General features: G+C 48.3%; 1 protein-coding gene across 1 annotated transcript in view; it reads right to left on the reverse strand.

Moving 5' to 3' along the window:
* The window catches only part of pou6f2 (POU class 6 homeobox 2), an 828619-nt gene that overhangs the window by 131311 nt on the left and 680206 nt on the right, over window positions 1-17102 (reverse strand). Inside the window, 1 exon segment of the mRNA XM_038809943.1 lies at window positions 15857-15985. Within this exon segment, the coding sequence (XP_038665871.1) occupies window positions 15857-15985 (129 nt within the window).

Below are 17102 nucleotides of genomic sequence, written 5' to 3' on the forward strand. Positions count from 1 at the left end.
AAATTGGGAGCAAAGTTCTCCCATTGGGAATGGAAGATCAGACACAGTGAGCAATGTCAAAATTATCCCCTTGTGATTTTTACTGTCGTCAACCAAGCAGGATTTCAATATTCTATCACAGAGTGTAGACAGCTTTTATCAAGGCACCGGCGTTATACATTTTCAGAATTTCAGCTCTGCTAGCTTTCCCAGACACCTTTTGCACGTGCGTGTTATTTCCAGCAGGTTTGGATGTGATTGTCTTGCTGAGAGGTTCAATACTTTCAACTGAAGAGCTTAGTACTCATACAGATTAGAGATGGGTGGCCACCATCCCGGTCAATCTTTCTCAACAGATATATTGATTAACTCATTGCAGTGCTGAAGGGGGGCACATGCTGCTACGCTCTTAGATGCTAAGAGTTACTGTGCTGATTTCAGTGAAGACTGAGTGAGCTGTCCTGTTTCTGGATGAGTTTGAGGGTATCACATGTTGACCACCTTGATCTGAGACCAAAGCTGACACTCAGTGAGGCCTTCAGTCCCAGGTACTGAGATACTAACCTGTCATTGTTAGAATAAAACACTGGTCCCTTCCTGAGGAGGTGGGCCTTCAGCCCCCACTATGCAGGACTCAGTTATTTCAGAAAAGATGCCAAAGTTGGATTCAGCTGACTGAAGATGAACAAGTGATGAAAACAGCTGCAAGGTCTATTATAGGGGTTGTGACACAGGAAATAGGAGCAGTGTGATGTAAGTCGTGGGATGCTGTAAAATGGGTCACTAAAAAGTCACCAAAAATGACCCCCAAATGTTGCCTGACCATTTTTACTGTTTTTTTCTCTGGGTAAATTCTCGCTGCAGTACCATGCATGACCACATGAGGCTGATGTCGAAGGTGGTGCCGTGGACCTTCTGGCCTCCCTGGGTCACTGTTACAGTCACCGCCACAGCCTCCAGCAACGGCTCCTGTTCCTGCAGTCGCTGATCGACCAGGTTAGTCATCACCTGCAGCTAAAACTGAAGAGTTTAAAAGAAAAATCAATTCCCTTTAAGTTTCTTTCCTGAAGAACTCCTTTTGTACAGAGTTAGTTTCCAGTGGTGCTTTGTGCTCTTTCTTGCCAGACTGGCACCTCTCACCCCAATCCAAATGAATCCTGATTGCAATATGTTTCCACAAGTACCCCAGTCAGCAACTGGACTCCCACATACAAGATTTAGCAGAAAATTCCAGTTTTCCTGTCGGGATTTCCCCACCTTTCATTTGGTCCATTGTTATGAAGCTGATTCATGTTTGCCCCATTCTGAACTAGGCTCTGGAGGGTACCGGTGCGGGTTTGGGAACTCCATCCATCCCTGTCAGGGGAAAAATGCTTGTTTGGAGATTTTTGTTACAAGTTATTTAGATCTCCAAATGACAACTGTCATGGGAATGTCACTTTAAGAAATGTTTGTCTTCTCAAGTGGCTGCACTCATGTCAGTGTGTGGGTGGAGCTGGTCTCTCACTCTCCTTTTTACTTTAGTTTTGAGCTGGAAGCTGTTTTGTAGCTGAGTTTTAGTTTCGTTTTCAGTTGGAGAGCTGCATTCAAACCAAGGAGTTGTATTTTGGATCTCTCTTTCTCTAAAGAATGTCTCCCGATCACTTGATGATTTCAAAGTAATAACTGTTTCTGTAAAGAATGCAAACCTACTGCCTTTGTTAAAAAGTGTTTTTGACTTATGGATGTTGTGAGGAAAGTTATCTAGGGTTACCTATAGAATACTGTATCTGTGGGGAGTATCAGTGTTGGTAGTTGATAAAATGTTTACCGTGTGTTTATAAAATGTTAACTGGGTTCATAGAATCAACATTGTTTTTGTTTTAAAATACTTTAGATCTCTGTTGCATCACACCTGTAAAGTGGGCCCTTGTGCTCCCCATAACCAAAATCTATTCAATGTTGTTGGTCAGGTGGACTTTGATATATTTTGGTGTTCTTTAAACCCTGGCCCATAATACAACGAAAAATAAAAAAAAATAGAAAATATATTTTTATCTACAATTTTTACATTTAATCATGCAGAAGTGCTAACAATGAAAGTAACTATCTATTGAATCTATTGTGAACGTGGCGTGGATCATGAGAGTCGGACATTTTGTAAAAGTGGGTTGCCAGAAAAATAAAGTTTGAAAAACATCAGCTTAGGGTTTCCACTCTTTAACTCTTTACAGTGAGCCCTGCCAGAAATGTTGATGCAAGGATTGGTTCAGATGTTGTCAAATTGCCTGGACTGTTTTTAATCCCGTCATTAATATTTTGCTGGTCCTGCACTGAAAGATCCGGCAGAAAGATATGAAGAATGGGAGCCTGGGAGCGTCTTGTGGAATGGAATGTGGGAAGTGCTCCTACTTCGCCTCCCAACACAAAGAGCAAAACATCACCTCTCACTGTCTGTGATGCATGGAGGAATTTCAGACATCTTGGGCGGGATTCTCCGGTCTCCGACGCCAAAGTCCCATTCGACAATTGGCTGGAGAACCAATGTTGGTGCCGAAATCTGGGATGGCGCCGTTTCTGCGATGTTCTGCCCTTTCCAAAACGTCGTACTCCAGGAGTGCGCCGCACGCTGTCGGGCCAGCCTCGGGACATTACCTGAGGCCCCCCCCCCCCCCCCCAATGCTCCGCCCCACATAGGCTAAGTTCCTGATGGATTCGGTTGCATCTGGCATTTATTTTCAGGAACTCGGTGTGGCGACTGCAGACTAAGTGCAGCGCCGCCACAGTCAGGAGGGAGCCGATCCGTGGGCAGGGGAGGGCTTTGGCAGGGGCTGGAGACACTGGTGGGGGTGTTCTAGGGGGTGACAAGCCTGGCTAAAGAGGGTCACTATTTGGCAGGCTGAGTCCGTACGCGGCCGGAGCCATGTTGCATGGCGTGGCCGCTGCCAGCCGCCGTTATTCGCATGTGCAGCCACAGACCCGGCAATTCTCCAGCTGTATCCGCAGGAGGCTCTATGCTGCATGGCTGCTAGCCCCCCACCAGATGGAGGATCGGTGGCTGTTTTGCACCACTTTTTCAGTCATAAAACGCCATCGTTCCCACGCCGGCGTCAGCACTTCGTCTCAGAATCGGAGAATCCAGCCCATTGTATTATATGTTCTTGGTGTAGGAAGGGTTAAAAGCCTGGGCTAGCGCGTGTATAACTACTGTAGTAGTGTTTTTAAAAATCCTAGTTTGCAAGACAACTCGGTCTTTTCAGAGCCAGAGGTGCAATTAAAGTACTGTAAAAGTTTGGGCTAATAGATTTTTGTTTATATTAAGAGAGGTCCCTGTGAAGTATTTAATTAGAGACATTGGACGGGATTCTCCAACCCGCCGTACCAGATTTCTGGTTCAGCATGCCGCCGGGAGTCTCCGTTTCGCCGGCTGGTCAATGGAGTTTCCCATTGTGGGGCAGCCCCACGCCGTTGGGAAACCCCCGGGCTGCCAGCAAAAAGCAGCATCCCGGCGGCGGAGAATTCAGCCCAGTGTGTTCAGTTAGTAAGATGATGAAATTAATGGGAGAAAACAAGGGTTGAAGCAGTCAGGTGTTGAGGGTCAGAGTTTTATTTGTGAGCTGGAAGTCAAGCTATGGAGGCAGTTTTTCAAGATTTCAGCTAGAGATTCTACATTATTCTGACAGGGTTTGGTCTCTTTCTTTAAAGCAGTCAAAAGTTTTATCTTTCTCAAAGTAGAGTATCCAGACATCTCTGTCAAGGAAGTATTCCTGAGTGCTAACTGCCTTTAAAAGTGGATTAGGATCCGAACTAGTTTTGTTGTTTGAATGGGAATAAAGATAGCAGTTAAGTGTTAGCATTGTTTAAGTGGTAATTGTAAGGTATTTGCTTGTGTGATGTTGAAGGTATTTTAATACTATGTTAGGAATAAAGTTTGTTTTTAATATCTATCCCTATTTCTTCATATAATCACTCCTGGGGCGGGATTCTCCGACCCCACGCAGGGTCCGAGAATTGGCGGGAAGCGGCGTTATTTCCGCTCCCGCAGGTTTTCGAATTCTCCCGCCGGTAAAAAACCGGCGTTGTGCAAATCCCGCCGGCAGCCTGTGAAAACAGCTGGCGCCGGCGGGATTTCATTTTATTTGCACTGACCGTAAATCTCCGGCCCGGATGGGCCGAAGTCCCGCCGACGTGGCCACGGGTCACGTCGGCGCAAATCAAAGTTGGTTTAAAACGGCGTCAACCATTGATGATGGTTGACGCCGTTCAGTGTCGGGGGTGGGTTGCGGCATGGGGGGGAGGTGGGTTGCGGCATGGGGGGGGGTGGGTTGCGGCATGGGGGGGGTGGGTTGCGGCCATCGGGGGGGGGGTGGGTTGCGGCATGGGGGGGGTGGGTTGCGGCATGGGGGGGGTGGGTTGCGGCCATCGGGGGGGGGTGGGTTGCGGCCATCGGGGGGTTGCGGCCATCGGGGGGTTTGCGGCCATCGGGGGGGTTGCGGCCATCGTGGGAGTGGGTTGCGGCCATCGGGGGAGTGGGTTGCGGCCATCGGGGGGAGTGGGTTGCGGCCATCGGGGGGAGTGGGTTGCGGCCATCGGGGGAGTGGGTTGCGGCCATCGGGGGGGTTGCGGCCATCGGGGGGGTGGGTTGCGGCCATCGGGGGAGTGGGTTGCGGCCATCGGGGGAGTGGGTTGCGGCCATCGGGGGAGTGGGTTGCGGCCATCGGGGGGGTTGCGGCCATCGGGGGGTTGCGGCCATCGGGGGGGTTGCGGCCATCGGGGGGGTTGCGGCCATCGGGGGGGTTGCGGCCATCGGGGGGTGGGTTGCGGCATCGGGGGGTTTGGGGGCAGCGGCGGGCAGAGAGGGGGGGGGGCGACGGATGCCCGGGGCCAACGCACCGTCGCCCCCCCCCTGTACGCCGCTGCCCCCTACCCTAACCACCCCCTCCCTCACCACCCCTACCTCCCTCCAACGCCCCTACCCCCCTCCCCACCACCCCTACCCCCCTCCAACGCCGCCCCCCATCTCTCGCAACGCCGCAACCCCCCCCCCCTCAACGCCGGGTCCCCCCCCCTCAACGCCGGGTCCCCCCCCCTCAACGCCGCAACCCCCCACCCTCAACGCCGCAACCCCCCACCCCGTCCCCCTCCCTCTGAAGGCCGGTACCCACACCCCCCCCCTCTCTCCTCCTCCCCCCTTCCTTCCTCCTCCTCCCCCCTTCCTTCCTCCTCCCCCCCCTTCCTTCCTCCTCCCCCCCCTTCCTTCCTCCTCCCCCCCTTCCTTCCTCCGTTAGTGGGGGGGGGGGGTGCGGCGTTAGTGGGGGGGTGGTGCGGCGTTGGAGTGGGGTAGGGGTGGTGAAGGGGGTAGGGGTGGTGAGGGGAGGGGGTTGGGGTAGGGGCAGCGGCGTGCAGAGGAGGGGGGCGACGGATGCCCGAGGCCAACGCACCGTCGCCCCCCCTCTGCACGCAGCTGCCCCTACCCCAACCCCCTCCCTTCACCACCCCTACCCCCTTCACCACCCCTACCCCCCTCCAACGCCGCACCCCCACACCCCCACTAACGCCGCACCCCCCCCCCCCCACTAACAGAGGAAGGAAGGGGGGGGAGGAGGAGAGAGGGGGGGAGGAGGAGGAGAGAGGGGGGGAGGAGGAGGAGAGAGGGGGGGAGGAGGAGAGGGGGGGGAGGAGGAGAGAGGGTGGGGTGTGGGTACCGGCCTTCAGAGGGAGGGGGACGGGGTGTGGGTACCGGCATTGAGGGGGGGGACCCGGCGTTGGGGGGGGGGACCCGGCGTTGAGGGGGGGGGACCCGGCGTTGAGGGGGGGGACCCGGCGTTGAGGGGGGTGGGGACCCGGCGTTGAGGGGGGGGGGGACCCGGCATTGAGGGGGGGGGGGGAGACCCGGCGTTGAGGGGGGGGGGGAGACCCGACGTTGGGGGGGGGGGGGAGACCCGACGTTGGAGGGGGGTAGGTGTGGTGGGGAGGGAGGTAGGGGTGGTGGGGAGGGAGGTAGGGGTGGTGGGGAGGGAGGGAGGTAGGGGTGGTGAGGGGGGGTTGAGGTAGGGATGGTGGGGGGGGGGTTGAGGTAGGGGTGGTGGGGGGGTTGAGGTAGGGTGGTGAGGGGGGGGTTGGGGTAGGGGGCAGCGGCGGACAGGGGGGGGCGACGGTGCGTTGGCCCCGGGCATCCGTCGCCCCCCCTCTCTGCCCGCCGCTGCCCCCAAACCCCCCCCCCAAATGCCGGAACACACACCCCCCCCCCCCAAATGCCGGAACACCCCCCCCCCCCCAAATGCCGGAACACACCCCCCCCCCCCAAATGCCGGAACACACCCCCCCACCCCCCCCCCACCCAAATGCCGGAACACACCCCCCCACCCCCCCCCCCCCAAATGCCGGAACACACCCCCCCAAATGCCGGAACACACCCCCCCCCCCAAATGCCGGAACACACACCCCCCCCCCCCCCCCCAAATGCCGGAACACACACCCCCCCCTGTCTCTCTCCTCCTTATCCTCCAAAAAACGCCGGGTCTCACCACTTCCGCAGCTGGTGAAACTGACGCGTATCGCGTCAGTCAGCTGCTAGCCCCTCCGGGAACGGAGAATAGCGGCCTTAAAGAAGGCCCCGGCGCCGGAGTGATTAACACCGATTTTTTTCGCAGGCAACCCGCGTTACGAAGGGCTACGGAGAATCCCGCCCCTGAAGTGAGGTATCCTATCCCCACACTCTTACAAAATTAAAATTAAATATTGGGGTTTCTGTCCAGTATCCTAGCCACTGTTGGGATCTGGTCTGGGATTGTAAAACTGTCCCTTCATGTCCCTCACAATCCTCTTGTGACCAGGTTCAGATTAGGGGAAATCTATGGTAGCATTCTTCAGTTCTGAGTTACATTGTAGTGGGAGCCTGTAATAAGTCCATGGAGGCAGAAGTCCCTTCACCAGAACCTTTTTATTTACAAAACCAACAGCTGAACAACCAGGTGCATTCAGCTTGCTGTCTACACCGGGAGTGCAGAGGATCTGACACTCCCTGTTATATACAGAGAAAGGGGTTCCCTGATTGGGTCAATCTCAAAGGCCTGGCCTAAGTCATTACAGAGCCCAATGACATCAGAGAAGTCGATCTACACACTTGAAGAAGAATCTCCAATGTTTGTCACTGGGTACCTTAAACATCAATCTAGAAGCATGTTTGTGGGCGTTAATTGGGTGAATTTAATTGTTCACCAATTTCCACCAGGTAGGCAGAGTTTAAAAGATTAATGTGAGTGTTTAGTATGAATAAAATGTTTCACATTGAGCGGCGCGGTAGCGCAGTGGTTCGCACTGCCCTAGGGTCCCAGGTTCAATTCCCGGCTTGGGTCACTGTCCATGCGGAGTCTGCACATTCTCCCCGTGTCTGCGTGGGTTTCCTACGGGTGCTCTGGTTTCTTCCCACAGTCCAAAGATGTGCACATTAGGTGGATTGGCCATGCTAACTTGTCCTTAGTGTCCAAAAAAAGGGGAGGTGGGGTGACTGTGTAGGGTGGAGGTGTGGGCTCTTTCCAAAGGCCAGTGCAGACTCGTTAGGCCAGATTGCCTCCTTCTGCACTGTAAATTATAATTGTAATTAAAAAATAATTATGAAAGAACGGGACATGGTACATAGAAGCGGACTGTTTCTAGTCGTGGAGGTGTCAAGAGGAATAGGCCATTGATAAAAGATTAAATGCATGAGATTTAGAACAGGTAACAGAAGAATCTCCTTTGCACAGATAGTTGAGAGGCTGTGGAATCTCATTTCAGGGTTTTAATGGTTAAGGCAAAAACTGTGCCAGCATTCAAGGTTGGATAGGATAGGTGGACAAAGCAAAAGGGGTGGAAGGAAAATGGAACAGGGTGAGTAAATGTCATTCGACTATTTGCTCAAATGCAGGGTAATATTGACATGGTTGTAAGTTCTGTGTATTTCTTCAGGGTGGAGAAAAGAATGGCCATTAAAATAATTGCCATACTGACTATATTTAATTGTTGAGCAAATTTCTAAAATAATTGGATGAACAAAGGAAATACTGAATGCCTTCAATAATTGAATACGTTTCTGACTGAATTTTAAAATAGTTGTTATCCTGACTTGGTTTTAACAGCTATTCACAACACTAGCTGAGTTCAATAAATAGTTAATTTATTGGCTACTTAAATAATTAATTACGGATTGAATTTCATGTTGCAAACCTATTGACTGAACTGTAGCAGTGGTTTGTTAGCCATGGCTCAGTTGGTAGCATCCTCACCCCTGAGCCAGAAGGTCGTAGATTCATGCCCCATTCAGCACTTAACACAAAAATCAGAGCTGACACGCCGGTGCAGTATTTCAGATACAGTGTCAAACTGAGGCTCTGCCTACCCTTCAGGTGGACATAAAGGATTCTATGGCACTATTTCAAGTATGCTAACACTCACCAGGCAAAGGTGACTTTGCTGAATCGTGCACATTTGCAGGATTGAGAATGGATGCATGTCCAAGAATTTTCTATATTGTGGCTAAGGTGGGACCAGAAGACCAACAGGACGTCAAAAACACCACTCCAAAAATGCTTGAAAGCTTGATGTGAACATTGATTTTCACAGCTTGGAGACACTATCTAACAATAGAAGGATTCTCTAATATAATTTGTTGGCCGGCATGCCATGACGATCAGTTTGATAACAGGCACCAAACACTGAAAACAACAATCCACCATAACACCTGATAACCGCGGTGGCACAGCTCCAGGGATCCGGGTTCAATACTGGCCTTGGGTCACTGTCTGTGCGGAGTCTGCACATTCTCCCCGTGTCTGCGTGGGTTTCCTCCGGGTGCTTCGGTTTCCTCCCACAGTCCAAAGATGTGCAGGTTGGGTGAGTCAGCCATGCTAAATTGCCCCTTAGTGTCCAAAAGTTTAGGTGGGGTTACTGGGTTTCAGGGATAGGGTGGAGGCAGACTTTGTATCCAGAGTAAGGTGTAAGCAGAGTGTTCTTTCCAAGGGCCAGCGCAGACGCAATGGGCCGAATGGCCTTCTTCTGCACTGTAGGGATTCTATTCTATGATTCTTACCTGCCTCTCATGGGATGGTCTCTTCAGCCATCAGCAAAAGTGCATCATATTAAACTATAACCCAATAGATTCACTGCACGCCCACCATCTTATGTGAATGAAAGGGTGCTGCTGCTGATGATGATGATGACAATTGCAAAGAAGAGCAAGGTAGTTATTCCCAGTGTCCTGGTGAATATTTATCTCTGAATCAACATCACAATTATTTGGTCACTGTCACATATTTGATTGCAGGAACTTGCTGTGTACAAACTGGCTGATGCATGTCCAACATTACAACGGTGACTGTACTTAAAGCCGTAGTGTGCTTTGAGGTCTCCAGTGCTATAAAAGGTGCAATAGAGGTACAGGTCTTTTATTTATTGATTATTTAAACTGTGTTGCTATCAATTTGTACACAGGAGAGTGAAATTGATCTTGGGTGTTAGAGAAAAACAAGACAGAGCAACACAGCAGTCGTGTTTGCTCGATTTTCTTTTCCATTGACCTAAATGACGATGATGAGAAGAGACTGGCAGCAAATGTAAAATGGAATCCAAAAGTCTTCAATAGCCCTTGAAACAGTAAAAAGGTTATTAAAGGAAAGATGGGGCTGCTTTGGGACAAGAACAAAAGAGATGCACACATGGAGGCAAAGGGCATGCATGAGATACTATATGAGTATTTTACGTCTGTCTTCACCAAGGAAGAAGATGCTTCCAAAGTCATAGTGAAAGGGGAGGTTGTTGAGACATTAGATGGGCTAAAAATTTATAAATAGGTGCTATTGGAAAGGTAAGCTGTAATTAAAGTAGGTAGGTCACCAGGACTGGAAGGAATATATGCTAGGATGCTGAGGGAAGTACAGGTGGAAACTGTGGAGATACTAGCCATAGATTTCCTATCGTTCTTAAGTACAGGGATGTTGCCAGAGTTCTGGGGAATTGTAAATGATGCATCTTTGTTTGGAAGAAGGTATAAGGGTTAACCCAGCAATTATAGGCCATTCAATTTAACCTTGGTGATGGGAACACTTTTTGAAATGATAATCCAGAGCTAAATTAACAGTCAATTGAATGGTTGTGGATTTATAAAGGGACGCCTGCATAGACGTCTACTTTTGATGTAATATATATGAGCTTCAAAAAGGTATTTCATAGAATCCCGACAGTGCAGGAGGTAATTTGACCCATTAAATTGGCACCGGCCTTCTAAAAGAGCAACCCAGCTAGGCCTACACCCTAACCCTATCCCCCAAACCCCACCTAATCTTTTGGGCACTAAGGCAATTTAGCATGACCAATCCACCTCACCTTTACATCTTTGCACTGTGGGAGGAAACCAGAGAACCCAGAGGAAACCCACGCAGACACCGGGAGAACGTGCAGACTCCACACAGGCAGTCACCCAAAGTCGGAATTGAACCACTATGCCGCCCCAAAGTGCCACACTTGGCTTCTCAGGAAAGCATGGAATAAAGAGGGCTGTAACAGCATGGATACAAAGTCAGCTGAAATGAAATGAAATGAAAATCGCTTATTGTCATGAGTAGGCTTCAATGAAGTTACTGTGAAAAGCCCCTAGTCGCCACATTCCGGCGCCTGTTCGGGGAGGCTGGTACGGGAATTGAACGGGGCTGCTGGCCTGCCTTGGTCTGCTTTAAATTTTGGGCAGCACGGTAGCATTGTGGATAGCACAATTGTTTCACAGCTCCAGGGTCCCAGGTTCGATTCTGGTTTGTGTCACTGTCTGTGCAGAGTCTGCACATCCTCCCCGTGTGTGCGTTGGTTTCCTCCGGGTGCTCCGGTTTCCTCCCACAGTCCAAAGATGTGCAGGTTAGGTGGATTGGCCATGATAAATTGCCCTTAGTGTCCAAAATTGCCTTAGTGTTAGGTGGGGTTACTGGGTTATGGGGATAGGGTGGAGGTGTTGACCTTGGGTAGGGTGCTCTTTCCAAGGGCCGGTGCAGACTCGATGGGCCGAATGGCCTCCTTCTGCACTGTAAATTCTATGATAATCTATGAAAAGCCAGCGATTTAGCCCAGTGTACTAAACCAGCCCCAGTAGGACAGGAAACAGTGAGTAGTGAGGAATAGTTGTTACTTGGACAGGTAGGTGGATGATTTGCGTTCGGGAGTCACAGATTACACAACATGTGGGTTTGAGCTCATAAATTAGTTTATTAAGAAGCATCAGCTAAATAAATGGGGCACAAGCTAAATAAACAGTAAAGTATATGACCTGTGGCAGGTGAGAACAGTTTACTGGCTCCAGAGGGTGAATGGATGGATGATGTAGAGTGTGTCAATCTCTGTCGCTGGTGGTAGGAACCTTTAGCTCTCCAGCCAAAATGTTAGGCAGCTCTTCACTGGTCTTTCTCCATCTGAAGAAGATTCCCCACTGCTCTTCTGAGCACCTGTCAATATACCTTATTTCTAGGGGCTGGTGGTTTACCCCGTGTCAATCACTTATTCAATCTCATCTAATCAAGGGCTGAAGGACAGGTATTAAAGGTCACTCTGGGAGCCATTTCCTAACTCCTGTCAGACACCTGTATAGATAAAAGGCACACCTTATCAACTCAGGAATGTCAACCTAGAGGCCTTTACCCGGAGTGCCCTGAAAGCAACATTCTCATTGGTTATTATCTTTCTCCATGGTTGTTCAGAATCGTTTCTTTGGAAAGAGAGAGGGAAAGAGAAACAGTCTTCTTCTGGGGTTCATAATTCTACGCTTCCTGATTCTAGGACGATTAAAACTCTAATTTCTTACAGTTACCCCTTGAGAAGGACACATTCTTATTGACTTCTCACAACTGCCATCTGGCTAAACAAGTTATTTCTAAGCTACAAGCTCATTTCCCTAATTTCTTTGTTACATGCCATAGGTAATATACTAAAGCTACTTGAATTATGTGATCATGATTGACTTGATTTTGGACTCCTCGCCTTGAGATCACCTCACTCAAAGAATGGAATAGAAAATTGGCAGACTGTTGATTTGTCATCATCCATTTTGCTATCAAACCCAATCCCAATTTCACAATCCTGTTTTTTTTTTACCACACTCTCTGCCCTTTAAATACCTTTTTATTGGCATCATGACCTAGAATCAAATTACCAATGGATCCTAAAAATCAGCGTCTGTCCTTACTCTTCCCAATGCTAATCAGTTTTTGATTCTTCACCTTGTAGGATCCAGTCTCCCACTATCCCTTCCATTGGCCGGCTTCCGGCACAGAGAATCCCGCTGCCGGCGAGAGTGCGCCATACCAGAAAACGGGTGAGGCGGGACGGAGAATCCCGCCCAGGGCCTGCCTCCTCGCCCTACCCACAGTAAAAATGTCAGGGCACTTTGCTGACATTTAGCAAATAATCGCCAAAAACGTGCTTACAGCAAAGAACTTAAGAAGAATACAATCATGGTATCATTGTATAAGTAATATCGTTGATTTTACCATATACTAAATTCATGAATAGGCTAAGAATATGTGGAGCTAAGCAATTGGTAGCAGAATCTAGCAAACTAGTTACAAAACGGAAAATGGGAAGTAGTTGTTTAAGGTAGTTACTCAGATTGGTGGAAGGCTGGAAGTTTACCACGTACAATTTGAAAATTTGTGGATGACTCCAAATTGGAGATATAGTTAAGAAGATGTCTGTAAATTAGCAAATTAATGTCGATACACATTAGTGCGAAATGCTGCATTTTGTGGAAAATGAAGGTGACATAAAACTTGGCATGTAAGGTGGAATTTAATGCCATGAGTTTAGTGGCTTGGGGGGGGGGGGGGGGGGGGGGGGGGGAAGAAGAGAGAGAGAGAGAGGAACACCCAGTGGGGGAATTTAGAATCAGGTGGGGTGTGGCTGGTGGGGATCCTGCTCTCATTAAGTCTGTAGTGGGAAGGCCTGTGGATAACCTTGCCACCCTGTGGCCAATTGAGGCCTTAAGTGGGCATTTATTCCCCACTTCAGGGCCTCAGTCCTCTGCCACTGCTAGTCACCCAGCAATGGGTGGGGGCTTGCCATGCAGAAAACTCAAAAAACATACCCTAATGGGGTTGTTTGTGCGCTCATGAAGTGGGGGGTGGGGGGGGGGGGGTGTCCCTCATTCAATCACTCAAGCGTCTGATTGAAAGACTTGGCATCAGGGAGGAGTGACCACTGAGAGCTTACACCCTACCCTTACTGCGAACATCCACTTCCCCATTCCCGCAAAGTTCACTCTGCAACCTTTTTCTCCGGCCATTACTCCTGCGCCTGGGTCCATTGGTAATCCTAGGCCTCAGGTGTGTGTTGTACCAGTAGCAGCCACTAGTTCCTCAGGAGCATTGCCAAGCAATGAAGAATTGAAATGGTTAGGACTTCTACCCTAGTGTTCATTAACCCAGTGAAGGCCCAGCGCTGCCCATTTAAGTGCCTAACTGACACTCAATTTGCTGGTTGTTCCGGAAAAGAGGCGAAGTGGGTCTCTGGCCACTTCACTGCCTCCATTAAATAACCTGCTCCCCCCCCCCCCCCTCCCTCCCCCCGCCCCCAACCATGACTGTGGCAGGGCAGAGGGGAAAGAAAGAAGGTTAGTTCCTGAGACCAAGATGTTTGGATCTCCCTGCATATTATTCTTTTTGATTGGGGGTGGGGGCTGTCCAGTTCTGGGGAGGTTGGTTCAGTTGGGATGGGCTTGGTATGGTCACCAAGCCCTGGTGGGGTTTCTAATCCTTGAAGGGGGAGGAATCGAGTACGGGAGAGAGGGTTTGGGTTCTGATGCCCGATCCCAAGGGAGAAGGATTCCAATTTCCAATTACGAGGGCATTTATCTTTTCCACAAAACAGCCCTTGACTCTTTTTAGCTGCCAGATATTCCAGGGCTTGAGAAACCTGGCTGGCCAGGGCTAAACCTGGAAGGCATGTTAATATGAGGCAAAAAACCTCACAAATACTATGTAATTGACCAACCCACCTTCTTGGAGCAGGCTGGTGGCCACCCAGCCCCACCTTCATTAAACCATGAAGTAGATGCGTCAGAGGTGGGTTGGAATTGAGTTTGAGACTTCAATTTTTTAAACAAACAGCCCCAATTCACCCATTTCTTTATGGTTAAAACTTCCTCTGAAGTCTAAATGGGATGTTGGAGGAAAGGAATTCATCGGAAAAAATTTACAAATCAATATAAGTAGTAAAGCAAGCGGACAAGGCCAGAATAAATACAAACAAGGCAGTGGGATCTATTTCCAGAAGAATAGAATTAAAAAGCCGGGAAATTATGCCGAACTTGTGCAGAATCTTGATTAAAGCACACTTGAAATACTGTGTACAGTTGTAGCCTTTATGTTATGAAAGGGGTATCAGGATACTAGAGAAAGTGCAAAATGTTTTACAAGAATAACAACCAGAAACAACTGTTCAGAAAGACTGAATAGTCTTTAATATTCTAGAAAAAGGGAAGAGTGAGTGGGGACCAAATAGAGATCTTCAAAAAATCGAAAGGGTTTGATAAAGTTGGTGTGGAGAAAATGTTTCAACTTGTGGGTGAGCCCAAAATGAGGGGCCATTAATACAAGATACCGCCAGTAAATCCAGTACTAAGTGCAAGAAAAATATCTTTACCCAGTGAGTGGTTAGATCTTGTCAGTACATGGGAGTAGTTGAGGTTAATGACACAAATCCTTCAAGCAGAAGCTCGAAAAGTACAAGAGTGAGAAAGGAGTAGAAGGACCAAGTGAAATAGGCTCGTGTGGAGATAAATGCCAGCATAGACTGAATGGCCTTAAGCGCTCTTAATTCTATGAAATATGCTCAGAATCTATAAACATATCCCAGAATCTGGTAACCTTAGTACAATATCTGGCAACCCTGATACAATATCTTGTTTCTATTACATTCTACATGAATTGTGCGAGTACCGTGCGAGGAATTGCGTTTTTTTGCATCTTTAGTCAGATGCACAGACAATGGCAGAGAGCAATCTTTTGGAACAAAATCTGGGTGTTGTGACTAAATAACTACCTCAAAAAACTGTCTCCACTTTCACACAAGAGTTGAGGGATCAAGCCATCAGTGTTTCACCCTCCAGGAGATGGTGTTCTAACAATTACTGATGAATACTTCAGGGTTCTGCTTGCTTTGGAAAACAAACGCAAAACCTGCAAAATATGTATCCTAAATGATTGATGCGCATTCTGCACCTTATAAACTTAAAGGTTGTCAGTGCAAAGCAGACAACGTCCTCTACAATGAGCCACAGGCTACAAACAACTGCTCAATTGTTCTAAACAGAACATGCAAACACAGTAATATTTCAACAGCTTACAAACAGAAATTAATATAGAATAAAGATTCAGGTTACAAAAAGATGGCATGGTTGGCATGCTGTTGAGACAATCTTCCTACAATATCTGTTGTGTGCACCTGAGATTGGATGATTCATTAGATCAGGCTCCACATTGACAAGGTTCATCGTTCAACTCTTTGATTACTGGTGGTGCAATTCTATATCTGCCCAATAAATATGACAAGGCCAGCAATTTACTGTTGCTCAAGGTACACCTTTTCTTATATTAGATCTTTCTCAAAAGACACACACACATCTTTATATATATTATATATGTATATGCGTATGTGCCAATATTTTTTTAAATACTGAAATAACTACCGAAATCAAATGGGACAAAATCACAATATTATCTTTCTATGTTCTTTATATCTAATGATCACAAAATAAATCAACATGGATGTTTTCACACGTGCTCTCCAAAATAAACTCTCGGAAATTGTGTTTAAAGCAGAGATTGTTTAACATGACCAGCACTGCTTGCTTTGTGCGTAACCAACATATAATACGTAGACCAACCTGGCCTTGTGCGTTTGTTACGAGTTGAGAAGTCATCCCTTGCAGGCTGGAGAGGGCTGTGTTGAAGGCCTGAGAACCAGCTATGGAACCCATTGCAGCTGCTTGACTTGCCAAAGGGTTATTGACCAGCTGAAAAAAAGCAAAGGCAATGACATTAGTCTGTAACACGGTGTAAAGAAATTTCAGTGTAACTGTGCTTTCAATGTGGATTTCACATTAGGTTCCACTTTTAAAATCTATTGTTCTTTGCATTCATTTTACAATTGAGCTTCATCAACTCTGTCATTTCCAACCATAAATATAAATGTCCCAAATAAATTTAGCTTCTTTTTCAGTTATATTTGCGATAATTTCATTCATTAAATCAAAGTTGAAGATTTGAAGGTGTATTTAAATAACTGGAAGTATGGAGCGTTGGAAACCAACAACAACAATCAATCCTATTTGTCGGCAGCACGATAGCACAGTGGGTAGCACTGTTGCTTCACAGCTCCAGGATCCCAGCTTCGATTCCCGACCTGGGTCACTGTCTGTGTGGAGTTTGCACGTTCTCCCTGTGTCTGCGTGGGTTTTCTCCGGGTGCTCCGGTTTCTTCCCACAGTCCAACGATGTGCGGGTTAGGTGGATTGGCCTTGCTAAATTGCCCTTAGTGTCCAGGTGGGGTTACTGGGTTATAGGGTGGAGGCGTGGGCTTCATCCGCGTGCTCCGGTTTCCTCCCACAAGTCCCAAAAATCATGCTGTTAGGTAATTTGGACATTCTGAATTCTCCCTCTGTGTACCCGAACCGAAATGTGGCAGCTGGGGGCTTTTCACAGTAACTCCATTGCAGTGTAAATGTACGCCTACTTGTGACAATAGAACATAGAACAGTACAGCACAGAACAGGCCCTTCGGCCCTCGATGTTGTGCTGAGCAATGATCACCCTACTTAAACCCACGTAACCTGTATACCCGGTAACCCAACAATCCCCCCATTAACCTTACACTACGGGCAATTTATCATGGCCAATCCACCTAACCCGCACATCTTTAGACTGTGGGAGGAAACCGGAGCACCCGGAGGAAACCCACGCACACAGGGGGAGGACGTGCAGACTCCACACAGACAGTGACCCAGCCGGGAATCGAACCTGGGACCACTGGAGCTGTGAAGCATTGATGCTAACCACAAATTAATACAAATTAATATTATTACTATATTGTATTCCTTGCATTCTTTCATTTCCTTTTTCTCATTGTTCTGAG

The sequence above is a fragment of the Scyliorhinus canicula genome, chromosome 10 (genome assembly GCF_902713615.1).
Source record: "Scyliorhinus canicula chromosome 10, sScyCan1.1, whole genome shotgun sequence".
In the NCBI taxonomy this organism is placed as follows: domain Eukaryota; kingdom Metazoa; phylum Chordata; class Chondrichthyes; order Carcharhiniformes; family Scyliorhinidae; genus Scyliorhinus; species Scyliorhinus canicula.